At 39.1% G+C, this 10,846-nt stretch overlaps 1 protein-coding gene across 1 annotated transcript; it reads right to left on the bottom strand.

The window, feature by feature from the left end:
- Positions 1 to 3,347: 3,347 nt before the first annotated feature.
- ARPIN (actin related protein 2/3 complex inhibitor) lies at positions 3,348 to 8,840 on the bottom strand. Its single transcript, XM_053464817.1, has 6 exons — positions 8,661 to 8,840; positions 7,512 to 7,587; positions 6,189 to 6,321; positions 5,518 to 5,724; positions 4,968 to 5,134; positions 3,348 to 4,168 (listed from the first exon to the last, which is right to left on the bottom strand). The coding sequence occupies exons 1-6, from the start codon at positions 8,750 to 8,752 to the stop codon at positions 4,160 to 4,162; spliced, it is 684 nt and encodes a 227-aa protein (XP_053320792.1). The 5' UTR covers positions 8,753 to 8,840; the 3' UTR covers positions 3,348 to 4,159.
- Between the last annotated feature and the right edge of the window lie 2,006 nt (positions 8,841 to 10,846).

Here is a 10,846-nt window from a genome sequence, read left to right as displayed (position 1 = left end):
GAAGAGTTCCAAACTTCTACTGTCATCAATATCAGCACAAAAATTGTGCGGCGGGAGCTTCATGGAATGGGTTTCCATGGCCGAGCAGCTGCATGCAAGCCTCACATCACCAAGTACAATGCCAAGCGTCAAGTGATGTAAAGCACTCGCCACTGGACTCTGGAGCAGTGGACACGTGTTCTGTGCCGAATTACTATTCTCTGTTTGGCAGTCTGGTGGGTTAGTTTTGGTTTGGCGGATGTCAGGAGAACATGAACTGCATTGTGCCAACTGTAAAGTTTGGTGGAGGAGGGATAACGGTATGGGGCAGTCTTCAGGGGTAGGGCTATATTCCGCGTGGAAGTTCAATTAAATCCTACAAATCCTCTCCTGAAACTTGCAAAAAACAAGACGCTTCCAACAAATATATATGGTTCATTAACCAAGGGGGGGATGTGGTATAATTGAAACAATCTGGCAGCATTACACTGCCCAGATGTACGTCCCCCAATGATGAGCCTAGGTTTAGTGGCAAGTGGGTGCATTTTCCGTGGTGCCCCCCCAAACACATACACACTAACCCTAACAACATACATTAACACACTCACTCTAATATCATATACCTACACACACACACACCCTTTCTCGTGCTCCTCCTCACTCCCTCTCCCAGACACTCTAAGACCATACTCAGGTACACACATTTATGCAAACACCATATACTAACATGCACAATTAAGCTAATACACACACAGTCTTCCACCATATGCTGACACTAAGATGCATACTAACATCATACACTAACACAACACACACACTAATACCATACATTAATAGACACACACACTAACACCATATGCTCACACTAAGGTGCATACTAACATCATACACTAACACAAACACACACTAATACCATACATTAACAGACACACACGCACTAGCACCTTATGCTCACACAAACACCATACAGTAACACACACTAACGCCATATGCTGGGAAAGTCACGCTAATGCCATACAGTAACACTCAAGCTAGCACCATACATATACATTCTAACACTATACACTTACACACATGGATGCACACACACTTACTCTAACACACACATGCTATCTCACATTCTACTCTTTTCCTTCACCTCATTTGTGCAGCTTGCACACCTCCCTCCACCTTTTTTTTCCCTCCTCTTACCTTGAGCAGAGTCCTGTCATAAGTGCAGATTACTCTTTGTGCAGAAGTTGCACGTAACTAGTATGGGGTAACATACCACACATTGTTACCCCACTGGGCACCTCAGTAAGCAAGTGCCTGGGTGCCATGCATCTGCCTAACCCCCCCTCTAATTCAGAATACAGAATGCTGCTCCCAGTTCATTAATACCCATCACTTTACTAATATTGCTTTCCTCTATCAGTATCTTTATTGGCTTCTTGTACACTTCACAACTGGGTTTAAAATCCTGACTCTCACCTACAAAGCTCTCCATACTATTCTCTTACCTATAGCCCCTCACTTATTTCCAAATACACACCTACCTAGTCCCTCCGTTCATCTCATGATCTTCGCCTGTCCTCTGCTTTAGGCTCTACCTCTTGTGTTCATATAGAAATCCTCTCAAGTGCTGGCCCTATCCTTTGGAATGTCCTTCCCTGGCTTATCAGATTCTTAACGAGCCCCTTAAAAATCCACTAAAATCCACTTCTTCAGGTAAAATTATTAACTGACAGGTAAACTCACCTCCTGCAACATACCACTGCCTCACCTTTCTCTAACTCACTCCTGCGGTCGACTATCTCCCACCGTACATTCTTACATTTTATTTTTATAAAGCTGAGGCAGAACTCCTGGGCCCAATCTGTGATTGTGGGGTCAGCTGATAACATCACAGCAATAAGTATTGCAAAAGACAAAATACAATTTATTAAAATTAACCCTTCCCATCCCTTGCTGATCACAGTAATAAACTGTGATCTGTGTGCTTTCACTTTGAGGTGCTCATTTATTGTTCTACATTTAAAATCTTTTCTTTTTAACTGATTTAATTTAACCCTTGCAACCCCATGCTATTGCCTGGATTGCTCTGATATTTTTCTCTTTTTTTGTGGGAATTTGTTTTATTTTATTAGTTAGCTAGGGGGGCAATTGTGTTGAGATAAGTCAGTAAGTGTTAAGTTGGGAGCAATAAAAAAATCTATTTAAACTTCTGTGTTCAAAATACCCCATACATATAGTGTGGAGAATAGGACATGGGGCAGGAAGACTACATGCCAATATGCCAAGAAAATGCATGTCTAAAATGTGGCCTTTTACCCTTCCAACCAAACCAACAAACCTATCATTTGGGGTATTTTCTTGCAGTAGCACACAGCTGACTGCCAAAATAAATAGGAAAATAGTGAAACGATTTCTGGAAGTTCATACTTAAATGAGAGTTTATGAATCTGACCCCAGTTAGAGGTTCAGGGACTATTACTTTTCTAGTATAACCACTTAATAAATTATGCTGTGTATCATAAATGGAACATAAAGGAAATTGTTTATCTTTGTAAGGTAGACATATTTCTCAGTTGATCACGCCATCTGGTGGTCGCTTTACAAATTACAATTGCGAATATAACCATTGAAATGGTCATTAAAAATAGCAATCACAAAGCATGGCCTAGTCATGACACTTTCCTGAGTGTTGTACATAACTGAAAATATTGTTTTCTTTGGTTATCTTGTCTAGGTTTAGCATAGTTTTACCTTTGACTTTTTAATCGTCCTTAAAGTATCACTGTGGTTACTGAATGCACTTCCTAGAACAGAGGGTACATATTTCTTATTTACATAGTGCCAGCAGTATCTGTAGTGTAGGGGACCTTTAAATAGTCTATACTATATTCATAATTATTGCCATGTTTTCTCTACATGTTTTTTTTTTGTTAGGCACAAATAAAAAATGCACAAATAAAAAAATACACAAAATAAACAGCCATTAAAAATATATATATTATCCAAACAGCCCATGCAGAGCAGATGTGTTTTAGTGGACATACAACATGTTGAGCATCAACAAAAATCTGGTTTTACATATTGAGCATCAACAAAATCGGTTTTATCTTATTCCTGCAGACCTGGAGGCTGCCATTGTCACCAGTTATGTGATATTTTAGGTGACGTTCTCTTCTCAAACACGACACAGAGCCGATTATTGCAATGCTAAAGGTAATTTTTTTTATAGTGTCTCTGACTGGGTGATTAAGACTGAGTCATTCTATTGTTTACCACAAATAGAATAATAAGCAGTCAGGGTGTTTGTCTGTTAGATCTAACTGAGATAACAGAGAGAACGCATACAAGTGGCAAATATGCAAACAGAACAACTCTTTTGAAAAAATGTCTTTTTAATCGGAATTTGTATTTAAAAAATGGTACAAATTCTCCTTAAAATAGAAAAAAGTACACGTACAAAACATATGCGAATATGCAAAATATTTTACTCATATATTTATGTATATACACACAACAATGCCTATTGAAGTGTTTATGGAATATGTGTTTATGAAATATCAAGCTAAATATTTTGCATTTTAAAATGTACATGGTTAATCATAATTATAGGTGTTTAAGATAAGCTAGTTACTATTCTACTAAAAATGATTCATTATAATTATTTCTATGCTGCACATTGTATGAAAATTTGCATCAAAAAGGCAAATCTGTAAATGGAAGGAAGTATCTATGTATATACCTTCCATCCTTTTATTTCGTTCAGTTGTTCACTAGGTGCACAGTCAACATCATCACTTTTTAGTCTGTTCTATGAGATATTAGCAGAGACTTGAATCCGGGGAATCTACTGCACTTTCTGTAAACCACTAATTAGGTGGTTATCTTTTATTCCCTTGCGCTCGTATCACCCAGAGTTTGTGTGATTTTGTAATTATTTTTCTTCTGTTGAACCTAGAGCCAATATCAAAGGGTTGTACAGCATTAAAACGTAGGTGAATAATGTTCATTCAGCAGCTCCCTGTGATATTAGAGCCAACTCTGTCTGATATACACAGGCAAATATAATATGTAAAGGAACTACTGCAGATGAGCTTAATTAATCTGCATGTTGTTCTAGGTCAAATGGATACTGGTGATTCCAGCATTGGAATGAATGATTGACCATTTAAATGTTTGTTCAATTTTCTTAGTCATCCTAGAACAAAAAAAAAAGAGGAATTAGAGGAAGATAGAAATCTGAGCTTCTAAATACAAAGGTAGCGTGGGGTAGATATGCATACATATGCATTTACATAAGCAGATAGCTCCTAATCAACCAATCTTTGACCTGAAGTTACACATACTTTAAAAATGTGAGGAACTCTGGCAGATATACCAGTGGTGATGAAAATCATAAAATAGGATCATATAAAGAAGTCTGCAATGTACTGTAAGAGTAGATGCTACTGCAAATATTTGCCACATAAAAGACAATCAATGGCAGTGTTCTGCTTACACAATAAAGCATAAGTCTCTATCACTCCCTACTAGAACCACAACCAAAATATTTCACTACAGGTTAGCTTTTATACATAGAATTTCTTTTCAGCTGTGATTTTCATAACTTCAGACGTGATTTGAAATTACTCTATTGTAAATAGTAACAAAGCAGCAAGATAGGATTAGACATGTCACCTACTCGGCTATTAGCAAATAAGAGTCATTTTCTTTTTTTCTGATTACTGCCTTTTTTTTTAATATTGCATTTAGAAATAGCAACACTTATTTTTACAGAGCTAAATTTATCTATTGAAGAGGCCTCTGAGGTCTTAAAAGCTTATGTGGGTACACAAAACATTGTAAAAACCCTAACCTCATTAAGGAGTTAATATATAATTGCAGCATTGTTTATTATTAGTTTCCGGGCAGGAGTTCCAGTTATGGAATAAGAAATTACTATGGTACCCAGATCGTCTACAAGAAAGAAGTCATATTTTTATTATTAGTTGTCATACCCATTCATCATCTTCTGCTCCATCTCCTTGACCCCGGGGCTGAGATATTGGTTCACTGCTTTGTGATTTCTTGGCCATGATATTGTCTGTCCAGGAAGCACCTGTCTGCACATCTCCAGCAAAGTTACACTTTGTCACAGTTCCTCCATCAACCTTGGCTAAAGAAACTAAAGAGAGTGTGAAATCAATTACTATCCTGCAGTTTTCAGAGCTCAGTAAAAAAACTTTACACTCTGTATCACGAACCGCAAAACTAAGTCTTTGACATGACATGACACGAACAAAAGTAAGAGGGTACAGAAATCCCTATACACGTATATTAACTCCATACTATGAATAGCTCACAATTAGAGTCATTCATCAAAAGAGCTCACGGTATATTAGTGTCAATCAATCCAATATATCTGGCAACATTATTAATAAGTTTAACAAGGGTTAAAACGCTTGCGATTTGGATTGATTTCACTGTACCAGAGTGGTACAGATAAGCCTGTTTTTCAGGTCGATAATGTTTTACTATGTTACTATGTAGTCTATGAACTATACACACATAAAAACGGTCCATCGCCTGAAGTCTTCACCCGAAGCTGTTCACCCATCTCAACCTCAGTCTTTTCCACATCAGCTTCTGGAAGCCAAAAGGCCACGGTATCAGTAGGGGTGTATCTCTCAGTGATCTTTAACAAATCCACCTTGTTCACCAGACGCTTCAGGTCCTCTGTTGACAGTCTGTCTGTCTCACCTTTGGGTTCTACCTCTGATGGACACAGAACACAAACACTGTGAACTATAAATATGTGAATCCAAAAAACGAAGGTATTCAGATTTACGTGGCCTATACAATAATAACAACAACAACAACAACAAGCGAGCAATAAAAACCAAAGATTTGTTCACACGGAAAACAGTATATTATAAGCCTCTTACGTAGGTGGAGAAAAAAAAATACACCAATTTAAAATAGCTATTACATAAAACTTTAACTGGTAATACAAAGTCCACTGTTAACATTATTTGCGTCTCAAGGATAAATACAGTGGCAAGGAAAAGTAAGTGAATCCTTTGGAATCACCAGCATTTATATTTAAATAAGAGAGCAAATACATGTAAAGGGGATGCAAGAGACACATGCAATAGTAAGCCTATGGCCAGTCCTGTCTAGAGACACCAAAGCAGTAGAATTCTGGGAGCTTAAAGCACTATGTACAATAAAATACTTACTGTAAGAAGACATGAGGAAGCCTGTGTTAACCTTTTTAGTGTCACTGAAGTTGGGCTCAATCTCATTTCCCTTCGTATCAAACTTCCTGCGGTGTATTTTGTTAGGTTTCAGGTACAAGACATACCATCGTTCCTGTGTTAGGGAATAAATTCAAAAATAACGTCACATGCTACACAATGGTCTCTTCTTAAATATCTCAAGTATTATTGGGCTACTCAGGGTCATGTAGGCGATCAGCAACAGTACAACATTATCGCAAGAATAAGCATTCTTGGTCTAAAAAGGAATTACCTATTTTTTGTTTTCTGCTCTGAGAAATCTATGGAAGGCATCGCAGAAGGCTTTCTTTCAAACTTGCACATTGGATTTGCAGTTTTTGAAAAAGAGAACAATGGTATTGGCTGGTAACCCCTCTAAAGGAGATGGAATACTACACAGTGAAAGCACATTAACTGTTATTATTTTGCAACACAGTCCAGTGAGGCTGATAAGATAGGTTTGCGAAAATCCTGCAAGATAAAAAAGTGAGACGGCACAATTCTATGCAGATAAAGACTGCCCTGAAACAAAATAACGTGTGGCTGGGTTTCAAAGACTGATAATATATTGCTAGGAGGTAAAAATAAATCTTACTAGATTAAAACGACTACAGTATGTTGTTCTCCTTTTTAAAAAATAGTTCCGTTCTTGCATAATGTAATGTTTTATAATGTCAGCTGCATGTTAGCTGTTTCTGTGTGGGACACCCAGTTAACTAATGAAGGTCTATAGAAGTACAGATTTCATCAGCATTTCCACAAAGAATGGGCTCAGTGTGGTGGTCGTGCAGGGAAAGTCTCCTAAAACATCTCATGACCGATACCAATGGTAGCCTCATCCATCTGGCCGAATACATGTCCTTACCTCCAGCTCTGACGAACCCTGCCTGGGTCTGTTTAGGCCCCAGTGCGCATGTGTAAAGTCTTCCGACTTCAAGAGTTTCGTTACTGAATAAAATGTTTCTACTGAAACCATATTATAATGAGCTTTTAAGCTTATTTTGGACCAAACTAACATCCGCCTCCTAAAATGTTAGTTTTCACTATTCTCTCTGTAGTAGACGTGGCCTCCCTATAATTAAAGCAAGCCAGTATTTCATGTAAACAATGGTTTAATTACACAACTCTATTTAAAGGCTAGAAATACCTTTTTTTTTTTGCGGATCCGACAAATACTCTTTCAAAGGATTGAAATACAGAACTGAAAAAGCTAATCTTAAGCATCTGCAGACTGACGAAACCAGGATAACTCAAGAAGAAAAGTACCATCATGTTTGGTCTCACCTTCTTTCCTTTGATGTCTGTGACACTGTGACGAGAAAAATCCACCAGCGTTCCTTCCAAGAGGACACCATGTCCACTAGAGAAAGATAAAGATACGGGAAAATGTATATTTTTACAATATTTAAAGAAGCCTATACAAGCGATCGAGTCAGATAACCACAACAAAGCTAATTTAATCTTAGTTTGATATATTGGAGTATGTTCCCAATGCTTTCCTGCAGCGAAGAACACATGGCTAGATTATAATGGCCGGTCAGGTCCATAAGCCCTAAACCCTAAATAATTACACGTAAAAGCCCTCTCTCTGCTTCAGGAGCAGCCAACAGCCTTGAAGTACAGCTACCATAAAACAAGACCAAGGAATGATTAAGGTGTACAGAGGCTCTTTATCACTCTCATCACTCCTATGTGAACTAATCCAAGTGTACGTTAAAAGTCAAATTGATCATTAGAAAACCCTTTTGCAATTATGTTCCAGCTAGAAATTTCCTTGTTTTCCATGGAAACAGCTAAGTGACCCCAAACTTTTGCACGCACGCACCATGGCGAGTACCAAATGGTTTCAGCAAAAGACCACGGGTTAGGCCTAGGGTAACCCCAAGGCTATACACACCCCTGGGATGCAATATGACAATCATTACTTGCCAGGAGGTAAGGATATTCTAAACCGTCACCAGTGTTCAAGCAGGGATTTCATCTGTGATATCACATTTAAGAAAAACTACCTCTGACCTGCATGAATGCAAGAATCTGCCCCATAAAACTGGAGCGAAACCCCCGATAGTTCCCTGGTTACTCCATGCAGCCAGCAGGCAGCCGGTAATGGGTAGGCAAATATTACATTTGGCTTGTTGCCGCAGCATAACCTGCCGAAGAGCGACCAAGCATTGTTAGGGATTGTGCTTAGAAGCAGGGCTTTTCCAGGACTTTGTTTTTGCTATTGTTGCCAGTTGGGGATTGAACATTATTTAGGTAAATAAAGGCATTTAGAAGAAATAGGTATTACCGTATATTTACACACTTACTAAACCTGTGGACATTGGGGAATATGGAGAGTTAAAGGGATACTTGGTGGTATGATTATTGTTCACTGAATAGCTATCTATACACGCTAATGTATGTGAATAAAAGGGGCTCATGCAGCCGTACCGCTGGAACGCAGCCGGATCCCACGGACCAGCCACTCGTTCGTCATGCACAGGCTTATTCTGAAGCGCACTGTCGTGATAGATGCGGCTCATCGCGACACTTCCAGTCCCGCAATCCACTCAGGCCGGAAAACTCAAGCACCAGGAAAAAGTCTGTGTGCTGAGAGATACCCACGTGATCAGATTGCGCACCAGCTATAGGCTGGACGCTGAGCGCGGTCAGGTAGTATAGCATCCTGACTGGGACAATATTCTCTCGTGTATACGTGCACTTTCGTCAGACGCGCTCCCCTGCCTTACCGTTTGGATGCATCTGACCCCAATATTAGGAGAAATATGGAATAGTCTGAAATCAATGCAGCAGCCCATACATACTGCCTCAGCGTTGGTACAATACATTATTCGCTCTTAGACACCAATGGCAAAGGAAAACAAACATACAGTTGCTACCATTAGATAGGCAGATGGAGATACATGTCTGTCTATGTGCATATGCATAATGGGGTCTTTTGTGAGAAAAGCTGCAAATAATGCAGCACATTTGTATTAGTTTTCTTTGTTCATATGATTTACAGAAATCTGTCGTGGAGACGCTAACACAGGGACACGCTAACACAAGGACATGCTGTCACAGGGACACGCTAACACAGGGACATGCTGACACAAGGACATGCTGTCACAGGGACACGCTAAGACCTGCTCCTGCCCCTAATGCCTCTTGTTAGAATGCCAACATATTTTCATGTTTCCACATAGGATGTCTATCTTTGTTTTCAGAGAAAAATGTAACCCAGGCCATTGCACATAATTAATACTTACATTTGAGTGAACTGGCTCTCAATAGGAGTCACAGCCTAGCTGGTACTTACCTACAGTAAAAGTTTAATGCATGGCTAGTGCTTTTTTGGCACAAAAGGTGGCCATCGTAGACACCTGTAGAATCAATCAATTCCTGTGTGGTTTTTAGTGGGTTTTCATAATTGCTTCACGGCTGTGAAACGGAACATGGCCAGATCTACCTTGAGTTTGTGTATTAATCTATCAATGCAACGTCATTGATTCTGGTCCAATAAACCTAATCAGTGCAACAACTCATAAAGGGGTAGTAGTGTGCATGGAACCTAAGCAGCAATTGTGGTTCAATCTAGACCTAAGCTCTGTTAATGTCATTTTTTTCATAAAAAAATCATCCAGGCTGTTTTAATTGCATGTTTTTGAGATACTGTTGGTTTTTTTACCAATGTACATGGCACCATGTGAAGCAGTTTTCAATAGGACTGGTAAGCAAAAGGATTTTTTTTTTGTTGCTTCTATTGTATGGACGTCTATTTGTATTCAAATTAACTGTGTCAGCAACACGCCATAAAATGAGTTACATAATACAGGTAAATTAATATGCAATGTGCAAAGAAAACAGAAAAAGGAATTTCATTCTCCTTTTGTAGAAACAAACTTGCCTGCCATTTGCATGAATTGTAGCGTGATAGGTATTCATATATTTTAACAGAAAAGTACTGGAAATTGTGGAGAACTTTGATGCCAGATCTTTAAAATATACACTGCTGCCTAATTTATGAGTTTTATTGTAAATCCATCACATTGTTGGCTTCAGAAGGTCGATTTTACATGGTTGCCTTTCTTTGACAATTTTTTTCTAGATAAATACTTCATGCATGAGAGCAGAACATTGGACATGTTTAAATACTTTAAGAGTCATGGTCCTCCCAACCTGTTGCCTTGGTGAAGTGTGTTTTTAACATATAGCATCATTGTACAGCACAACAGAATCTGTTGGTGCCATATTAGTAGTATATACCGTAATAAAAAAGTATTTCATTAAAAAAAGTAATCAAAATATTTTTAGTGTGTCTGATTGGGTTAGGGCAGGGCTCAGCAAACCCCAGGGCACAAGGCCACCATGGCGACTAGAAACCACTTCCTTGCTCCCAGGGTTTTGCAAGGTTGTCATCATGAATCCGGCACCCAATGCTTTCCTGCAGGGACGTAAAGTAGCGGGTGCCATGAGGCTCCCAGCAGGGTCACGTAATGTACGTTACATGACCCTGCTTGGTGCCTCCCGTCACTCACCTCACTGTTCCCTCGCAAGAAACCATAGGGTGCTGGATTAATGATAACGTTTCAGAAGGTAGGTAGCGGCATGGCTGGTCTCCACGAGGAGTGTGTGTG

Source organism: Spea bombifrons, chromosome 4 (assembly GCF_027358695.1).
Source record: "Spea bombifrons isolate aSpeBom1 chromosome 4, aSpeBom1.2.pri, whole genome shotgun sequence".
Lineage (NCBI taxonomy): Eukaryota > Metazoa > Chordata > Amphibia > Anura > Pelobatidae > Spea > Spea bombifrons.
The sequence above is the reverse complement of the archived record's forward strand: the minus strand, read 5'-3'. Positions and strand labels throughout refer to the sequence as shown.

What these genes read in the sequence shown, in the direction of transcription:
- ARPIN (XM_053464817.1), bottom strand. Translation starts at nt 8,752, where the DNA reads ATGAGCCGCATCTATCACGACAGTGCGCTTCAGAATAAGCCTGTGCAT. An exon ending in CAGACATCAAAGGAAAGAAG is followed by an intron (nt 6,322 to 7,511) that starts GTGAGACCAAAC and finishes TCCCTAACACAG; the next exon opens with GAACGATGGTATGTCTTGTA. An exon ending in AGGCGATGGACCGTTTTTAT is followed by an intron (nt 5,135 to 5,517) that starts GTGTGTATAGTT and finishes CACTCTCTTTAG; the next exon opens with TTTCTTTAGCCAAGGTTGAT.